We start from the raw sequence: 20908 nt of genomic DNA, 5'->3' as shown, positions 1-20908 counted from the left end.
GAGACAAAAGACGACGTGGCACCCTGGGGGGTTGATGGAAGCAGTCCATCCGCCTGTGGAGAGACAGGGATATCTTCTCTGGCCGGCGAGGCTGGAAACGGCGGTGGTGGAGATGGTGGCAGGACCACCGTCTCTGGTGAACTGGAGAATGAGATCATCACTTCCGGGTTGACTAACTGCCTCACTGAGGGGAAAGCAGGGGAAAACCGTGCCTCTACCGAGTCAGAGCCCGCCCCAATGGGCGGTGGGTCGAGCTCTGACATCAGAGGTGAGGGAGGAGTGGGCACCACCCCTTTATCTGGGACCGGAGGTGCCCACGGCTCTGCCCCACTGGGCGGGTCAAGTTCCGACGCCAGTGCTGAGGGACAGGCTGGTTCCACCCCCATCCCAGCAATGGGCGGTGCCCGTGGCCTCGTCTCAGCAGGTGGGTCTGGAGACACCGCAGGCTGAGACATCGGAGACGAGGGAGGGGCAGGCGCTGCCGTTGCACCTACAGTGCACAGCGCCTGCAGCCCCTATTCAGCGAGCGCAAAGGAGCACGGGTAAAGCCCCCTGCAGCCTTGCTTCAGCGGCTGCGGGGGAGACCCTGCATGGCTCCACACCAGTAACCGCCAGTGTCGCCACCACAGTGTGCACCGCAGCTGCCACCCGCTCTACAATTGCAGCCACGGCATGATCAACTGCTGCCTGCACGACCACATCCATAGGGAAAAACAGGGCTTCCGCAGCCCCCGCAGGCATTGGAGGGGCAGCGGGAGTGATCCCCACGGTGATGTCAGCGGGTGGCTGACCTCACGGGAGTGGCCCGGACGCCAGCGCCTGTGAGGGGGGAAAGACGAATGCCCCCTGGAGCACAATCGAGGGGACATCTGATTCGCGTCCGTCCTGTACCTCACTAGCAGCGGTGGAGGCGTTCAAAAAGGGGAACTGGGCATGTGCGGAACACGCAGACGGCAGCGGCGCCAGTGTAGCTGGATCGGGCGAAGGCGCCCGCGGGGAGAGGCAACTGCCTCCAGCTGCGCAGAGGTGCAACTAGCGCCTTCAATCCCCGATGCGCCCGGCTTCTGTGCCGCCGCGCGTACCACTGCACGCCCGAACAAGGCGACGGTGTTCACGTGGGGAACCGAGCATGCCCAGATGGAACTCCCGCAGCAGGCGGCCGCAGGACCTGCAGGGGGAGAGGGATCTCCCCCTGATGGGTTAACAAGGGGGGGCTATACGCACCATCGGCTGCCGCTGCACCCGGGCCCCGCGCCGCCGCCCACATCGATCCAACACAACCTCCCGGGGAAGGGTACGCGAATGAAACACGGTCCCCAGACAAAGATCACACTGCACAGAGAATGGCGGATTTTTAGGAAAAGTTACAGAGGAAAGAACCCCAGTGCAGTCTAATTCTGCCAAAGCACCTCTCCATGTTGAGAGCGCAGCTTCCCGTTTTTTAGATTGTTGAGTCCCCATTTTTAAAGAGAACTCCTTCCAAGCAAAAGCCAGGAATTTGCAGCTCCGAAATGAGCCAATAGGCTCCTGAGCTAAAAGCTCATATTACCTCTCTCGATGGGAGACGAGACAGCCGACGATTTCCCTGGATCTCCCGTCCTGCTGCAGTCAGGGGAGGTCCGCGATGTCCCCAGATGGCTATTGACCCACCGATTCCTGGCTGGTTCTGGCCCCAGGCTTGCAGTCCTGGCCTCTGGGTAATTCAGTCTACGCTCGGCACAGCTCTGACTAGAAAAACCTAGCTTGGACCGCAGCCCCAGTTGTCGACAGCCTTGCTGGGTCTGTCCTGGTGTCAGCAGACTGTCAGCTCCGAGTTTATCCCGGTGCTGCCCCGTCGGCAACGACTGCTCAAAAGCGATCTCAGTTCAATCAAGTAGCGATCTCGGTGGGACCCTCCAAATGTCACTGTATGGCTAGGAAGCGGCAAAAAACACAGCAACATGACTACTCTTGCAAGCAACAAGAAAGAGCAATTTATTGAAGAAGCCATGGCACTTATGTAAGGAAGATCACAAAAAACAAAGTCGGGAAAGACTCATTGGTCAAAGAAGGCAACACCTCTTTGAAAACATGCTTCTGTGAAAAATATAATGTCTGTCACGTATCCAGCAGGTGTTTAATCATTGTTATTAGTTCTTGTCCTTGGGCAGCTTGAGAACAAGGCTGCCCTCTTGGTTCCCAGCAGTAACCTAATGACATATCAGACACCCACTACAATGTAATTTTTACCTGTCTTCTCTTTAATCCTTACCCATAAGTTTGCAGTTGGCTCATCATCCATCCCCAGGCAGAACTCCATAAATTCCAAATGCTATCTTACATAAAAGACAACTCACTCTCCTTGTTTTCCCAGCCTGTCCTTCCTAAAGAGTGTTTCCCTCCATTGCAAAATTCCAAACACGGGAGCCATACCACCACATCTCCATGATCCCAACAAGATCACAGCTCTACAACTGCACACAGATCTATATATCATCATGTTTATTCCTTATACTGTATGCATTAGTGTACAGGAACTTCCACTTGATGAAACTGAAAAGCCATGAGTCCATGATGAGATGCATCCCAGGGTCCTGAGGGAACTGGTTGATGTAGTCGCCAAGCCAATCTCCATCATATTTGAAAAGTCATGGCAGTCAGGTGAAGTCCCCGGTGACTGGAAAAAGGGAAACATTGCTCCTGTTTTTTAAAAGGGGAGAATAGAAGATCCAGGAAACTGCAGATGGATGAGCCTCACCTCTGTGCCTGGGAAGATCATGGAGCAGATCTCATGGAAGTAATGTTAAGGCACATATAAGAAGAGGAGGTGATCTGAGACAGCCAGCGCAGCTTCACCAAGGGCAAATTGTGCCTGACCGATCAGGTGGCCTTCTATGATGGAATGACTGCAAAGGCTGACAAGGGAAGACTGATCAATGTCATCTACCTAGGTTTCTGTAAAGCCTTTGACACAGTCCCACACAACAGTCTTATCTCCAAATTGGAGAGACATGAGTTTAAAGAGTGGACTATTCAGTAACAAAGTAATTGACTGGATGGACACAGCCAGAGAGTTGTGGTCAATGGTTCTATATCCAGGTGGAGGCTGGTGATGAGTGGTGTCCCTCGGGGCTCTGTCTTGGGACCGGTGCTCTTTAATATCTTCATCAATGACAAAGACAGTGGGATTGAGTGCACCCTCACCAAGTCTGCAGGTGACATGAAGCTGAGCAGTGCAGGTGACACAACAGAAGGAAGGGATGCCATCCACAGGGACCTGGAAAAATTTGAGAAGTGGGCCCATGAGAACCTCATGAGGTTCAGCAAGTCCAAGTGCAAAGTGCTGCACCTGGGTTGGAGCAACCCCAGAGATGAGTAGACTGGGAAATAAACTCATTGAGAGCATTCCTGCAGGAAGGACTTTGGGGTGCTGGTGGATGAAAAGTTGGACATAAGCCAGCAATGTGCGCTTGCTGCTCAGGCAGTCAACTGCACCCTGGGCTACATCAAAAGAGGTGTGGTCAGCAGGTCGAAGGAGGTAATTTTTCTCCTCTACTCTGCCCTTGTGAGACCTCACCTGAAGTACTGTATTCAGATCTGGGGCCCTCAGCACGAGAAAGAACAAGTCCAGAGGAGGGCGCAAAGATGATCAGAGAGCTGGACCATCTCTCCTATGAAGACAGGCTGAGAGAGTTGGGGCTGTTCAGCCTGGAGGAAAGAAGGCTCCAGGAAGACCTCATTGCAGTCTTCCGGTACTTAAAGGGTATCATAGCACAAGCTGTCTTGTAGCTAGGCAATTAATTCGGCCATAGATAAGAAATTTGGTTTGATTAGCCTGGTTCGATAAACAGGTCCCTAGGTGAACGATGATGGGATATATTCAAACCCAAACAGAGATTTCACCCAATGATGTTCCATCCTAAGCTGCAGACACCTCACTGGTCAGTCTGAACTCCCAATAAATCAGCTCTCATGAGCCAGGGAATTTAAACCCTTTTTTTAAGAAGGGTCCAGAACAATAAAGAGGCTTTTGTCATATGGATCACGGAGGGTTCGTGTCATCTTTGTCCAAGCATGACCCCAGTTAATACAATATCTGGTGGTCGTGACGTGATCTGACTTAGCCATGTTCTCCACACAGAGCAGGGGAGACTGAAATGGCGTAATACCAGAAAAAGCCAAAAAAAGGCTATAAAAAAGTAATCAGCATAATAGCTGGAAAAAGCCAGGACACTATCAAATACTGAACGGCATGGGAGCCGGGGAAACAGAAAAGCTGAAAACTAGAAGAAAAACACAACTGAAGAGATGGGTGGACTTGTCTCCATGGAAGAACATCCAGCTATCAATATATGGACTGATTTTCTAAAGGAGTGGGGTATAGATTATGAGGAAGAAACTCTATTAGACTTAATATCATGGACAAAAAAATGGGTAATGGAACCAACTAAAGAGACTGGGTTAGATATTAATAACTGCACACAGACTGGGAAATATATAATAGATGAAGCTTGAAAAGGCAATTAAAGTGCAGTCTAAGTTTTAAGACCTTGGAGGCTAATCTTGAACTTGCTAAGGCAGATAAAATCCAATTTGCGTAGCGGAGCCCCAGGTGGCGGCAGAGCAGAGGGTGGTAGCCACACCCAGGCGGGCAGCAGCGAGGATTGTATAACCCGACCATGTGGATCGGCCCTGGTGGGTGGTGGGGCCGAGGGGGGGGGGGCGGGCAGTCAAACCCCAGCAGGTGGAGGCATGATGGATTGCACAATTCCCCCATGTGGAGCAACCCCGGCAGGTGGAGGTGCCGAGGGGAAAGAGCCAGCACTCAGGGGGGTGGCAGCACCAGTGGTGGGCCCAGGCCCAGCAGCGAGTGCACTGACAGTGGGCAGCCAGCCTACGGCTGCTGGAGAGGTTCCACTGAGCAGTGAATCCTCGGCAAACAAGAGAGGAGAGCACATGCCACGCGGCTGCTGCTGCACAGGACTGGAACGCCCCATGCCAGCACAGTCAAGCTTCTGTGCTGGGTTGGAGTGCCTCGCACCGCCCCAAGCTGCCATGTTGGGCAATCGCCTCAGGGCCTCGTTGCTGTGCCATGTGGCCCCCGGGACTGCCTCCTCACCCCTCACGCCAGAGCCGACCACGCCCCTCGTCACCATGGAAATGCCCAGACCACCCCTACCCAGAGCTGATTGGCTTGGCTGCCAAGCCATGCCAACAGCCCCACCTCTGATGGCCACGCCTGCCTCCTGCTGCCACACAGGGGTGGGCCCCAATGAGATGTCACTACACGTGCCCGGATGCCAAGCCTACGTCACTTCTGGAAATGCACCGGAATCAGGAAATACCAACACCAGGGCACCGGACCCCACTCCTGCTCCCGACTTCAGCCCTGGTCCTGCTGTTGCCACAGCCTCTGCAGCCTCATCGCATCTGCAACCAAGAATGGAACAGCCCCAGGGAACCACATCACTGATGGACACACAAGACACTCACAGAGGGAACACAAGTCTCCACCCTGCTGCCAACCCTCGAGAGGAAGCACTTGCAGTAGTGCCAGCATCAGCTCCATCCCCATCGCTGTTCAGATCAGCTGCCATCCCCACTCACGACCCGGCTATCTTCTGGATGGAGTCTTGTGTCCCCAAAGCAGATTATAGGGGGCAAAGAGGCCAAGGCTTCGGATCAACAGGATAGCCCTAGGTGTACTGGACTAAGGTCATGGGTGATCAAAGACCTAATATGAATTGTACTGTTATGATGCCTAAAGCAAAGCCTTTGCAGATAAAGGTCAGTGGGATGATTGATACAGGGACAGATGTCACCATCATCTCTACCAACATATGGCCTTCATTGTGGCCTACCACACCAGCAGGATCTGCCATTGCTGTCATTGGAGGGACCACACAGAGCTACTTGAGGAGCAATCCTATGTAGATTAAAAATCATGAAGGCCAAACAGCTACAACTCGACCAAACATCACTGCTACTCCACTAAACCTATGGGAGAGGGATGTCCTATCTGCATGGGGAGTCCAGGTGGTGATGGATTTTTTTAACAGGAGGCAGTGTATTAAAGGACGTAAGGTGTCCCACACTAGCTCTGAAGTGTCTCATTACTCAGCCTGTGTGGATACCACAGTGGTCTCTTGAAAAGAGAAACTAGACTCTCTCAAAATCCTGGTTACAGGAACAACTGGTTCAAGTACACATAGAGCCATCTATGAGCCCTTGGAACACTGGTATTTGTCATAAAAAAGAAATCTGGCAAGTGGAGGTTACTCCATGACCTGAGAAAAATTAATTATGTAATGGAAAGCATGGGTACTTTGCAACCTGGTATGCCATTTCCTACAATGATACTTGCCTCCTGGGGCATTCTGATTGTGGACTTGAAAGATTGTTTTTACACTATTCCATTGCACCCAGACAATACCCCAAAGTTTGCTTTTACAGTGCCTTCCATTAATAATGCTGCACCAGTGCAATGTTATCAATGGCGTGTTCTTCCCCAAGGCATGAAGAACAGTCCTATGATCTGTCAGTGGTATGTTGCATAGGCACTCTCATCCATGAGAGAACAATTTCCAGGGGCATACTGTTACCATTATATGGACAATATTTTGATAGCAACCCAAACAAAAGAAGAACTCTCACAGATTCAGCCAAGCCTGTTGCAAGCATTGAAAACATTTGGGCTGCAGGAGAAGATGCAGCAGCAAGCACCCTGGAAATATTTGAGACTCAAAATAATGAAAACTATTCAGTTTTCAACTAAGATTCAAACTCTAAATAATGCACAGAAACTTATGGGTACTATCAACTGGGTCAGACCATATCTAGGATTAACCAACTCAGAATTAGCACCTTTATTTGACCTCCTAAAAGGTGATCCTGAGTTAACTTCTCCCAGAAAATTAAATTCAGAGGCAAAAGCTACTCTCAAAACAGTAGAGCAAGCTATAACAGACAGACAAGTCCACCGGATATGCTCAGAGGTGTGTATCACTGTATTTATTCTCACTGTTAATTTTCATACTACTGGCATTATTGGGCAGTGGAATTCACACTGGCCTGATCCTTTGCACATACTGGAATGGATGATTTTACCTCATCAGCCTAAAAAGACAGCACCCACCGTCTTTGAACTAATTGCAAAATTAATTATCAAATGTTGTGACAGGTGCTTACAATTGAATGCTAGAGATCCTTCAAAAATCATTATTCCTGTGACACAAGAACAATTCAAATGGTGTTTTGCTAATTGCACAGCCTTGCAAGGTGCCTTGCAAAATTTCTCTGGACAAATCACTTATCATTTACCAAGCCATAGATTGCTGAAGTTAAGTGAAGAAATTACACTGTCTCTAAAACTTCTGAATTGCTCCACACCCTTGAAAGGTGCTACAGTGTTTAATGATGGTTCTTGGAAAACAGGAGAAGCCATTGTAACATGGAAAGAGGAAGATTAGTGGCAAACATTGGAGGGATATGAGAGTGGATCACCTCAAATAGTAGAGCTACGGGCTGTAGCAATGGCTTTCCAACATTTCCTCACACTCCTCTAAATGTTGTAACTGATTCTGCATATGTAGCTGGCATCACACAGAAATTAGACTGAGCACTATTAAAGGAAATAGATAATGCACAACTATTTAACTTACTAAAAACTCTATGCCTTACTATCCAAGCTAGAACTTGCCCTTATTATATCTTACACATAAGGAGTCACACACATTTACCAGGTTTCATCACAGAGGGCAACGCCAGAGCAGATATGCTAGCTAGCCCTGCTTGGACAGCCCCACAATCAGATACACTAGCACAAGCAAAGGCATCACATTATTTTTTTCCACCAAGGTGCTCGAGCCTTACAGTGACAATTTCAGCTGTCAAACATAGAGGCTGGTAATATAGTTAACACCTGTGCTGCCTGCCAAGGCCACACTACTCCACTGCAGATGGGAGTCAACCCTCGTGGACTGCATGCTTTGCAAATCTTGCAAACTGATGTGACATGCATCCCTGAATTTGGCCGTTTAAAATATGCACGTCTCAATTGATACCTTTTCATCAGCAATATGGGCTACAGTACACACAGGAGAAAAAGGTCGGGATACCATCGCACATTGGCGATCAGCTTTTGCAGCTTTGGGAATCCCTCACATCATTAAAACAGACAATGGCCCTGCATGCATTTCACAGAAAACAAGACATTTCCTACAGCTCTGGGGTGTATCACACCACACTGGTATTCCCAGATTAGCAACAGTCCATAGTGGAAAGAGCATATGGCATTTTAAAAAGTAAACTTGAAAAACAAAAGTGAAGAATGGGTGGTGAGACCCCACAGAGCAGGACAGCTAAAGCTGTCTATACACTAAATCATTTGAGAATAATAGAAAAGTCCCAGAACCCAGTCATTTTAATCACTTCCTATCACTACAATCATCCTGTGATGTTCAGTTGCCCAAGCCCAAGGTAATGGTTCGAGACCTCCTCATCAATACATGGGGAGGTCCTTGGGATCTTATTACCTGGGGACTGAGATACACATGTGTTTCCACAGACACCAGAATGCATTGGGTACCTGCCAAATGTGTTCATCCTGCCCAGGACCACAGGCAGCATCACCCTGATAGCTCCTCAACAGACATGGTGGAGCCATGTGTAGAACAATGATTGAAACAATTTGTTCACCTACCTCATGGAATTACAGGACTTTTAAAATAAGTTTACTTTAAGATTTGTTTACAAATTGTTTTTTCCTGCTTACAAACTGTTTGTTCTGTTGTTTTCTTCTCACAGTTCTAAAGTTGAATATTTCTATTTATAGAGTTATACTTTAAGTTTAAAAAGTTAAATGTTTTCTTGTTTATAGAGTTAAGTTGTAATTTGTAACTTTAAACAGTTAAATTGTGACATGCTAGCCCAAAGGTTAGTGGTTTTGCCTGACAGCTCCTGAACCTAAGTGCTGCAGCTCCAGTGAAACATGGAACACATCGCCAACTGGAAGACCTAAGTTTATTAAATTAGGTCAAAAGCCTCATCCAAATTAAACTCATGCTGTCTGTGTCATCTTGCCTGCAAAGGGCCCTTGCAGGTAAAATGGCAGAGGGCAAGTTGCGTATTTTTAATAAAAAAAGAAACAGGGAATTGTCACAGCACAATCTGTCTTGTAGCTAGGCAATTAATTTGGCCAGAGATAAGAAATTCAGTTTGATTAGCCTGGTTCGATAAACAGTCCCCTAGGGGAACAATGATAGGATATATTCAAACTCAGAGATTTCACCCAATGACATTCCATCCAATGCTGCAGATACCTCACTGGTCAGAGAGCTGGGCAGTCCGAACTCCCAACCAATCAGCTCTCATGAGACAGGGAATTCAAACCCTTTATTTAAGATGGGCCCGGAACAATAAAGAGGCCTTTGTCATATGGATCACTGAGGGTTCGTGTTGTCTGTCTCCAACCACGACCCCAGTTAATGCAATAAAAGGGGGCTTATAAAAAAGGAAGATAATGACTTTTTACATGGGCAGATATTGATAGGACAAGGGGGAACAGTTTTAAACTAAATGAGGAGAGAATAAGATGCGGGAACAAAGGACTTCTAGGCAGCAAATCAATATGATTATGCAGAAGCCGATTTATTGTTTACTTTTAAACCTACTTATGCATTCTAAAACTACTGTCCACACAATCACGCATTTTTAGATTGGTGCCTCTATCTTGTCCACACGCCCTGCACGAGCCTCGCAGGTACAATGTTTGGTTGCAGTCCAGAACTCCACTGCCCACCTTTATCTTGGGTCTTCTAATCCAGGTATTCTGTTTTTCAGCTTCTCTCCCAATTTAGCACAATTTATGTTTCAGTAGCTATTTTGGTTTGGAGGACAGGTGTTTGTTAAGAAAGGCAGAAGACTTTTTTTGAAATGGAGAATGTAAACCCTTTTCCTCCGAATTATTATAATTTTGATGTTAAGGGGTTTTCAGGCAAAGATATGGGAATAGGAATAACAGTTCTTTATTAGGAAAATTAAAATAGAAATACAGTATTACAAAGAACAAACTTAAAATGCTAACAGAGTCAGAATACAACCTGACAACTCGTTAGTCAGGGTGTTGGTAGTAGTCCGATTCAACGGTGGCTGCAGTTTTCCTGGAGTGACAGAAGTGGTTTAGTAGAAGCAGTGGTTTTGTAGAAGGATGCATTTTTTTCCCAAATGTTCAGTGATAATGTGGGAAGGTTCGGTTTTTTTCTGGAATTCAGTGGAAAAGGCTACTTTGGTGTTCCAAATCTCAGATTTTTATCTTGGTAGGAAAGGCTTGGGTCTGCCTCTTGGCTAGAGCATCTTCCAATGGGATTATGTAATTTTATTAGTTATACAGTGGGATTCAATGGGCCATTAACAGAAGATACTTTTCTGTAGGAAGGATGGGTTGTGAAAAGATAAAGATGACTGCCTCACTTGGTTTTAACAGATGGCCCATTAGCAGAATATCTCCCCGGAGATAAGGATCACTGCCTCACTTGGTTTCAACAGATGGTGATAGAATAGATACTTTTGGTCATATCTTGTATTGGAACTCAAGACAGCAACCTTGAAGAGTTCCAGTAAGTTTGATAGACTGCAGAAAAACACCTAAAAATGGCTCATCCAGTGCACCTGTTATAAACATTGGTCTAAACTATGAAATATGTATAAAAATAGCTAAGTATGTAGAAAAACAACTAATATGCAGAAAAACAGCTAAATATAGTTTGGCTGGTGCACTTGATACAGATTATGGCCTAGACTGTTCAGATACATTGCTACAATAAGATTAGAAGTTAGGAAGAAATTCTTTACCATGAGAGTGGTGAGGCATTGGAACCGGTTGACCAGAGAGGTTGTAGATTCCTCATGCCTAGAAGTGTTCAAGGCCAGGCTGAATGGGCCTCTGAGCAACCTAATCTAGTGGGTGACATCCCTGCCCATGGCAGGAGACTTGGAACTCTATGATCATTAAACTCCTTTCTAACTCAAGCCTTTCTATGATTTTATGAAGGGGGAAATAGTCAAAGGGTCTGACAAGCTTCAGCAGTTTCTCCATTGCATCTCAGATTCACGTCTCCGGTAAACAGCAAACATCTTTATATGACCATCACGTCAGCAGATGTGTGTCTCCATCCCTTGCAGCAGGGAGTCACCCACTACCACCACTCACCACTACCTCATGGTAATCTTGCATGGTTTAGCGTCAATTGGCCAGGTAATTTACTTGGAAAGCACACACAACTCCTCAGTTTTGAGGGCAGTATAGAGAGTTAGGGTCATGCGTGCGGAAGATATCGGGCTGTACGGTCAGTTAGGACACACCCCCCTCTGCAGCCAGACCCCTGCCCTGTACCTGGATGTACCTTGCTGACGTAAGCAGGAGGAAGTGACACTAACTACCCAAGCTATAAGAACCCTTGTGACCCCTCAATAAACGCCATTTGCTTTCCACCACATTGGTGTCAGGAGCTTTTGGACCGAGTGGCCCTGTGGTTGGGTCACCGTGCTGGGCCTGAACTAGGTCGCCACGCCTTGAGAAGGCAACAGGGCAGTGAATCTGTTCCATAGTTACAAGCCTTCTGGTGGAGTTGGTAGCCTTCTCCTTGTTGCCAGAAGTAATTTTTCACCTTTCTTCAAGGCTGCACCTGACATCCTGGTAGGGACAGAGTCTTACCTGTGTTTCCACTGCAGCTAAGGTCCAGGGGTCTTAAAGCTGTTGTGTCTCTAAGAAGATCCTGACTCTATATGTGATGCTGCACAGCCTGCTGACTTTCTCCTCTAACTCCTCCACTTGAGGACTAAAGAAGGCCACCTCTTCCATCCTCGGGGAAAGGCCCCAGGCACTCCCTACAGCCTACAAGACTGCATTCACCATCTAAAACTCTATCTGGCAGGGATAGCTGCTCTAATACCTGCTGAGGAATATGCCCTATGACATGTCACCACCATACCTGAGAACATATTGGCTGGTTTGAAATGTGATGAAGATACCCCTCTGCAACAGCTGTTGCCTCTTGGAGGCTGTACTCCAGGCCTGACTCTTTTATAGGCCTTTCCCTAGCACCAGCTAAAAGAGAGTTTGACCCTCTCTAATCAGCAGGTAGCTAACAGAGGCTGCAGGCACCATGTTAGGGACAGCTGACTATGCTTTTATAAGCTGCTAGAGCTTCCTTGGGCCCACATCCCCATAGCTTCCCTTACCTTGTCCTTATTTGGTAGCAGCAGGCATCCTCAAGTTTCTCAGAGGGCTCACAGGATTTCCCCAATGATCCTGGACCCTGTCCTCAGAAACTCCCAAAGCAGAACCCAGAGACTCCTGTGCAAACTGCTGCATCTGTTTGCTTCTTCTGTTACCTGTACTCATCTTGATGGATACTGCATCTGAATAATGGAGCTGAGGCTGTCCTGGTACAGTCCTGGGAGGGGCCCAGACAGGGTGCCTGTTTCTGAGTCCCTAATTTGGGTTGCTCACCTGCCTTTGTGACTCTGCACTCTTCTGGGCTTGTGGAGCTTGGTCTTTGATGGGCTGATAGCTGTCCTGTGATGGACCTGGGAGGAGACAGGGTAGGGTATTATTTAAGCTCCTCCTCCTGCCATTTTTTTCCTGTTCTCTTCTGTGGTGTGTAGATAAGCTTTTTATCACTGTCCTGGTTTGAAAGACAGGTATTTGCCAAGAAAAGCAGGAGCTCCTCCCTGAGATGGAGAGTGCAGACGCCCCCTCCCTCCAAATTATTATAATTTTGAAATCAGGGGCTCTCAGGCAGAGATATGGAGATAGGAATAACAGTTCTTTACTGGTACATATACACATATATATATGTATATATATATATAACAAGGCAAACAAAACAACAACTACTACGAAATTAACAATAAAGAGAACAGGAACCCAGTATTATTTCGGTTGTGGACACCTTTCCCATGTAGTGCAATTACCGTCCCAGCTGGCAGACCGCGCCGACCAGCTCCCGGTGGGCAAGGGGAGATGCGGTGATCACACGTGGCTGGAGGGGCGCTGGGGGTGATGGTGGCTGTGTCCCGAATGGGAAGGGTGGAGGAGAGACGCTGCTCATGGATCTCGGGGCAGTGTCGGTCCCGGTGCTCCAACAGGACACGCGGAGGTGGAGGTGGGAGGGCATCCGAGCAGGGAGGTTGCGGGATCCCACAACTGAGGAAAGTAGCTCCCGGCGTCGGTGTGGCAGAGCGGGGTTTCTCCAGCGACCGTTCTCCTCCGAGCCAAACGAGAGAGAGAGAGCGAGCAGCTGCCCACCTCTCCTTTACCTGCCTCCTGGTCTCTCAGTTTCCCCTCCCCCCTGCCCTGCGAGAGAAAACTCCAAGAAAGGGAGAGGGAGTCTTCCCCTCCCCCTGTTGCTAGCCATTTTAACATGTCAATGGGAAAAAATGCCAGACAGGGAGGACAGGGGAAAATAAAAGAAAAAAAACCAACCCCCAGCAATCATATAGCATAACATTTGTCACCAGTGTTATGAACACAGAGATAAAGGGATGTTTGGTACAAAATATTTTTTTTCTTTCCTTGTGGGTAGAGTTTTGCCATTCTGAAAACCGTGGTCATTTAGGCAGGGAATTTTGATGAACTCTTAGTCTTCTTAGAAGGACTAGATATTATATACCACAGGATGGTATGGAAGTGATAGGAACCTGAAAGGATGGACCTTGGATCAGGGAATATTCTGGACTTTTTTTCAGTCTCTGGCTAGATTACTAAGGACAGCACAACTACAGTCTAGATCAGTGGTCTCTAAAGTGGATGTGCAAGACAATCCATTGAGGTATGGAAAGAAAATATTTTGGTAGTGTTAATAAATAAAAATTATCTTAATACAGCATTTATTACACCTTTATCTCATTTTTTTTTATTTCTATTTTTGTGCGTATTTTCTAACACATAATACAATAGTACATGTGTATAATTTATAAATAAATATACATATGTTCAGGGTACATGTTCAAAAGATTTTTATTGATGGGGTGCATGATTAAAAAAATTTGGAGACCACTGGTCTAGATGATCTTGTTACATGTCAAAAATAGAATTATCTATGTCCCCTTTGTAGTGTGTTCTGAAACTGGGGGGAAGGGGGGCGAGTGGGGTGAACTTCTGCACAGAAATTGACTATTGTAATGGCTGCAGAAATTTGTGCATTTTGGGAACACAGTTAATCCAAAGCTTCCAAGAGCTTATTCCATTGTAATAAACTTTAATTGGGAAGCAGCTCATATACTCCACCACTTGTGGTCTATGATCCGCCCCTGTAAAATGTCCATAAAATGTCCACAAAGCATCCACAAAATGTCCATTGAGCTCATTTAGTCCACCTGTTCTGGTGATCACTCGGGACAAGAGAGGTGGTGTGTTGTGTGGAGTTACTGGGCGCCAAATGCAGCTCAAGCAGTGTCACTGCTGCACTGCAACTGCTTCTTGTAAGGCTTTTCCTGCTATAGTAATTCCTCTGGCTTAGACTTATCCACACTACAGTCACTTTGAGATGCACCTGCTCCAGCATGGCCGTAACCCACAGTCACATTCCCTTCGGAAGTAAACCTTCTCCAACATGGCCTTACCCATGGCTCCAGTCCCTCCAGGGGTCTACCTGCTCTGTCATGGGCTTATTCATGGCCACACATTTTGAGGTCCTCCAGTATGACCTCATGCACAGCCACTGATGCTTCAAGATGTACCTGCTATGGCACAGACATAATCACAGGCACATATGCTTTGAGATTTACCTGCTCTGGCATGGATTTATCCATGGTCATAGACAATTCAGGGTGTCCTGTTCCTGTGTGGACTCATCCTTAGTCCCTTCAACTTGAGTTCACACTGGAATTCTAGCCTGTCCAGTACAGCAGCACAGAAACAGCAATGATGCCCTGGCACATGGCCATTGCTGTTATCAAAATGTTCCTAGGCACAGCAGAGTAAGAAGATGAGCAGATGAGCAAGCAGCAAAAAGCAGCCATGAGCAATAGACGCTAACTTAGACAAGCAAGCCCCATGGCAAGTACAGGACCCCGCCCATTAAAAGCTAAACAGTACTAACAGATATAAATTCCATCTATCATATCCCAATCAAATCCATCATTATCCTGAACCCTTTGAGCCCCTCATTGGGCACCAAAAAGGGCCGTCGTGGTTTAACCCCAGCCAGCATCCTAGCACCATGCAGCCACTCGCTCATTGACCCACTGAGTGGGAGGGGGGGAGAATCAGATGAGTAAAAGTGGAAAAATGCATGGGTTGAGATAGACAGTTTAATCATAGAATCATACAATGGCTTGGGTTGGAAGGGACCTTAAAAATCATCTAGTTCCAACCCCTCTGCCATGGGCAGGGAACCTTCCACTAGATCAGATTGCTCAGAGACCCATGAACCTGGCCTTGAACATCTTTAGGGATGGAGCATCCACAATTTCTCTGGACAACCTGTATCAGTGCCTCATCACTCTCACAGTAAAGATTTTCTTCCTAACATCTAATCTAAACATACTCTCTGTCAGTTTGCAGCCATTCCCCCTTGTCCTATCACCATATGCCCTTGGTAAAAGTTTCTCTCCATCTTTCTTGTAGGCTCCCTTCAGGTACTGGAAGGTCGCAATTAGGTCACCCTGAAGCCTTCTCTTTTCCAGGCTGAGCAATCCTAATTCTCTCAACCTTTCCTCATAGTAGACGTGCTCCATCCCTCTAATTATCTTGGTGGCCTCCTCTGGACTTGCTCCAACAGCTTGACGTTCTTCCTGTGCTGAAGACCCCAGGGTTGGATGCAACACATCAGGTGGGGTTTCACCAGAGTACAGCAGTAGAATCCCTTCCCTCGCCCTGCTGGCCACAGTCCTTTGGATGCAGCCCTTGGCATGATTGGCTTTCTGGGTTGTGAGCACATATTGCTGGCTCATGTTCAGCCTCTCTTCCACCAGCACCCCTGTTGGGGAGAATGAAACAGGAAAACCTTATAAATATGATTGCCTGGCGAAAGATTTTGAGAATATGGAAACTATAAGCGAGATTGAAATGAACGCAATCTTTGAGATATCAAACCTTAGTTACTAAATAACTAGAAAACAATAGTATGGCCAGCTGAAAGTAATCCCCTCTTGATTGAACAATTCCCTCTGCTTGCAAACAGGTCCAAAGGTCAAAGAAGACCCTACTAGCTTGGCAGAAGGGGTCCAAAGAGTAGTTTTTAGGGTTTAAAGTGTAACACAGTATGGTAATGTAATGATTCTTATAGGCTGTATGTAAATACTATAGGATTTGTACCTTGTATTAGATTGGTTAGTGGAAATTAGAATATTCAACACAGAAGAAGATGTATTGTAATGGGAATCTCATGCTCTTAGCTCTTTCTCTTACCACCCTCTTACCTCTTTCTCTTATCCTTTGCTCTGTTACTCCTTACTCTCTTACTGCCCTGCTCCGAGCTGCAGCTGGCAGCTCCAGGCAGGGCCCTTTCACCCACACCCTTTGTAATAAACCACAAGTTCCAAGACCTGGCTTTAGAGATCTCTCCGTCTGTCCCGACCGTCCTGCCCACCAACACTCCTACACACACCCAAATCCTTCTCATCAGAGCTGCTCTCGATCTGTTCATCCCCCAACTGGGATTATTACCAGGAGTTGCCCTGACCCAGGTGCAGCACTTTGCACTTGGTCTTATTAAACCTCATGAGATTCCCATGGGCCCGCTCCTCAACCTTGTCCATGTCCCTCTGGATGACATCCCAGCCTTCAGGTGTGTCAACTGCACCACTCGGCTTGATGTCATCTGCAAATTTGCTGAGGATGCACTCGATCACCTTTGTCTATGGCATTAATGAAGGTATTAAATAGCACTGGTCCGAATACAGACCCCTGAGGGACATCACTTGTCACTGATCTCCATTAGGACTATGAGCCATCGACCACTGCCCTCTGGATGTGACTGTCAAACCACATTCTTATCCTTTTAACAGTCCACCTATCCAATCAATCTCTTTCCAATTTAGATAGAAAGATGTTGTGGGGGACCATGTCAAAGGCTTTACAGAAATTCAGATAAATTACATCTGTAGCACTTCCCTTGTCCACTGATGGAGTCACTCCATCATAGAAGGCCACTAGGTTGGTCAGGCAGGACTTGCCCTTGGTGAAGCTGTGCTGGCTATCTCAGACCACCTCATCTTATATGTGCCTCAGCAGAGCTTCCCAGAGGATCTGCTCCATGATCTTCCAGGCACAGAGGTGAGTCTGACAGGTCACTAGTCCTCCTTTCTGCTCTTTTTTAAGATGGGGCCAATGTTTCCCTTTTTCCAGTCACCTGAGACTTCACCTGACTACCATGACTTTTTGAATATCATGGAGAGTGTCCTGGAAACTTTATCAGCCAATGACTATGGGATGCATCTTATCTGGTCCTATAGACTTATGTACATTCAGGTTCCTCAGGTAGCCATGAACCTGATCTTCTCTTAGAGTGGGAGGGACTTTGCTCCCCCAGTCCCTATCCTGCTGTCCATCCACTTGAGAGGTATAGGAGAGAGGTTGCCATCAAATGTGGATACTGGTGGCAATGAAGTTAAGCACCTCAGTCTTCTCCTCATCCATTGTTACGAGTTTTCCAGCACTGTTTATCAGGGAGTTACACCTTCTTTGACCTTCCTTTTCTGATTAATGCCTGTAGCAGCCCCCCACTATAATGTCACCTGTCCCTGTCCTCCCTTTAATCCTGACCTATAAGCTCCTAGTGAGCTCCACATCCCTCCCCAGGGGAAACTGCATTCACTCCAGCTACTCATTGACATACTCTGATTAATGTACCAGTAGAAGCCCTTCCTGCTATTCTTTGTGTCCCTTGCCAGGTTTGGTTCCAGCTTTGCCTTGGCCTTCCTCACCCCATCCGTACACAACTAAACTTTATACTCTTTCCGGGTTACCTGTCCTTGTTTCCACTGCCTGTGCATTTGCTTCTTCCCTTTGGTTTTACCAGCAGATCACTACTCATCCATGCCAGTCTCTTGTCTTCATTGTCTGATTTCTTACTCCTGGGGATTGCTGGCTCTTGTGTTCTATGGTAAACCAAAAGCCATTCATGCAAACAAAGCAAATCAAGGAATTCATTCACTACTTCCCATCAGCTTTATATCCTAAGCATGATGTCATATGGTATGGAATATCCCTTTGATCAGTTTGGGTCAGATATCCTACCTGTGTTCCCTCCCAGTTTAACTGTATCTCAGCCAAAACCAGTGCAGTGACACAGCTGGTCCTTGCAAAATTAAGGTTGAAAGCAAAAGTTCTGTCATAAACATATCTGAGAAAAATTTCATTGCCTGATCGTTACAAGTTCTCAAATCATAATCATGAAACTTACTTAAACTACATGAGAAAATATGCACCTTTTAAAACTGAGTTAGACCTCTTTTTTTTTTTTTTTCAAAAGAAATCAGAAGTGATATTGGCCACAGGTTGCTATTGCCAACACAACTGGTGACGAGTCGAAAGTTATGAATCCTGTAGTTTATATGTTGTGTTACTGAATAACACATTTATCCAGAGTTGGTATAACTCTTAATATAAAAGTGGGGTACCAGATAAGACTGTGGCTTAGTTGTGGATGTGGCTATTTTACTATATGCAGATAGAACAATATATATCAGTATAGATGAAGTGGTACAACCTCCCTAATGTGAATTCCTCACTACTGGTATAACTTCATATCAGGATAAAATGCTAACCTTTGTAAATTACTTCTATGGTGCTGTTCCTTGGAAAACATTGAAGAGTGTAATATTATGCAAGTGGTAGATCATATATCACCTATTAAGTACTAATTCTCAATTTTATTTAAAGTCTTTGCACTGTGCCCTTCAGGACCTTAGATCTAACAGAGCTCAATATATTCTTTAGCATTTCTATATTATTTTATTACTCTGTAGTAAACTAATGCTGATGATTAAATTCCTATTTAAATTATTCATTGCTGTCTGCCACAGGGAAATACAGGAAGGAATGATCAGAATTTGTAATGCTGAGCTGTGTGTAGTGTGTGTGTTTTCCAAAACCTTGGTAATTTGTATTGTATATTACTAGTGTTAGAATAGATCATTCTGTGTTTGAATTCTTTTACATACTGTACTGGCAACTCAATGTGTAAACTTCCTATTTCTCCCTCACATTTTCAGTTGTAAGGTGGCACTGGAGGGGGCTCATATGTCTATTTGTTTTAATTTAGTTTGGTTCTAATCAACAAAACATAAAGGGAGGAAAAATATCTAGTTTTTCAGACCCTTGGATGTAGTGCAGGAAATTGTGCATTTTGCATCATCTATCAGTTGATGACAGTTTGTCACACTGTTCCACTGAACTTGATGAATTTTCTTCAGGACGTAAAATGCTGCACAGTGTGATATTGAACAGTGTGCATGATATGTGTGTGTGCGTAAACTAAAAAAACTGTGTCACATACCATTTTGTTCACATTCTTTTTCTTTTTTTGACATAGGAAAAGAAATCTAAGATATATATTGAGGGGGAAAAAAGATGGATTCACAAGATTGTGTCCCAACAAATTCAAAGCAAGATATGAGCCATCACATAAAGGGTAACTCTGGTAAACATTACCTTTGTGGCTATTGTGCAGCCTTCACCAATATAGTAGTCACCTTTCCCATCCAGAAGGTCCTCTTTCGACAGCAGTTGTATGGCTTGAAAACAAAGGATGCAGTACATCAGCTGCAGAAAGATGGAATTCGAAATCTCTATCGTGGAATCCTTCCTCCATTAATGCAAAAAACAACTACCCTGGCTCTAATGTTTGGCTTGTATGAAGATTTCTCCTCCTTGCTCCATAGTCACACAAGTGCACCTGAACTTCTAACTTGCAGCATGGCAGCAGTGCTTGCAGGGACCACAGAAGCCCTTCTTACACCTTTTGAACGAGTCCAGACTTTGCTTCAAGACTACAAACATCATGACAAATTTACAAACACTTACCAGGCTTTCAGGGTACTAAAAGTCTATGGGATTAGAGAATATTATAGGGGTCTGGTGCCAATCCTGCTCCGGAATGGAACCAGCAATATCCTCTTCTTTGGCCTACGAGGACCTATCAAACAGTGTCTGCCTGAAGCAACTTCTTATAGCGCTCACTTGGTCAATGACTTTATCTGTGGCGGACTGTTGGGTGCCATGCTGGGATCCTTATTTTTCCCAATGAATGTTGTAAAAACTCGCATGCAATCTCAAATTGGTGGCGAATTTCAGTCTTTTTCAAAAGTTTTTGTAACAATATGGCTAGAACGTGATAAAAAATTGATGCATCTTTTCAGAGGAGTCCATCTGAATTACCATCGTTCTGTCCTGTCTTGGGGCATAATCAATGCAACATATGAATTCTTGCTAAAGCTATTATAAAAAATGTTACCTTCCTTTGAAGCACCACTATTCACTTGGGTATTTGTACATTTCAGGTCACTTTGTCTCTGAAAATAGGTTAATTTATGGATTTTTTTGTGAATAATGTGGACTACCATGAAACTTGGAGACAATTCAAAGCAAATTCTCACAATAATCAAATTTTATGCTGCACAATGTATAATTTGAAAGTAAGTGAACAGGTGATTGTCTTAATTCTTTCTTAATTCATTTTTTTTCCTTATTTGGGAGTGTGCTATTCATGAAAGTTTATGAAATATTCTTTGTTTTGGATTTGGGGGCAGGAAAACTTTCAGAAACTATTTTTAATCATTCTTTTCCTATGCTTTAAGCCCTGTATTATTATCATTGGTAATATAGTAAAACAATAAAAGGAGTTGTATGGCTAATAACTTACACTTCAAGCATTTATAATTTGGTTAACAGATAACAATATTCAGTAAAGACAGGGGTGTG

General features: G+C 45.6%; 1 protein-coding gene across 3 annotated transcripts in view; it reads left to right on the top strand.

Annotated features, from left to right (window-relative positions):
• LOC117005013 (mitochondrial nicotinamide adenine dinucleotide transporter SLC25A51-like) overlaps positions 1-20598 on the top strand; it is a 57561-nt gene extending 36963 nt beyond the window's left edge. For 2 of the 3 annotated variants that reach the window (XM_033076227.1, XM_033076229.1), the window contains exon 2: positions 19521-20598. In XM_033076227.1, coding sequence (XP_032932118.1) covers positions 19559-20431 — 873 coding nt within the window. In that variant the 5' untranslated portion in view covers positions 19521-19558 and the 3' untranslated portion in view covers positions 20432-20598. Of the gene's footprint in view, positions 1-4774; positions 6975-19520 lie in introns of those variants that run through there. The other variant, XM_033076228.1, reaches the window with a different exon arrangement.
• The last annotated feature ends 310 nt before the right edge of the window (positions 20599-20908 follow it).

Source organism: Catharus ustulatus, chromosome W, assembly GCF_009819885.2.
Source record: "Catharus ustulatus isolate bCatUst1 chromosome W, bCatUst1.pri.v2, whole genome shotgun sequence".
Lineage (NCBI taxonomy): Eukaryota > Metazoa > Chordata > Aves > Passeriformes > Turdidae > Catharus > Catharus ustulatus.
This window is presented reverse-complemented; position numbering and strand designations above follow the sequence as displayed.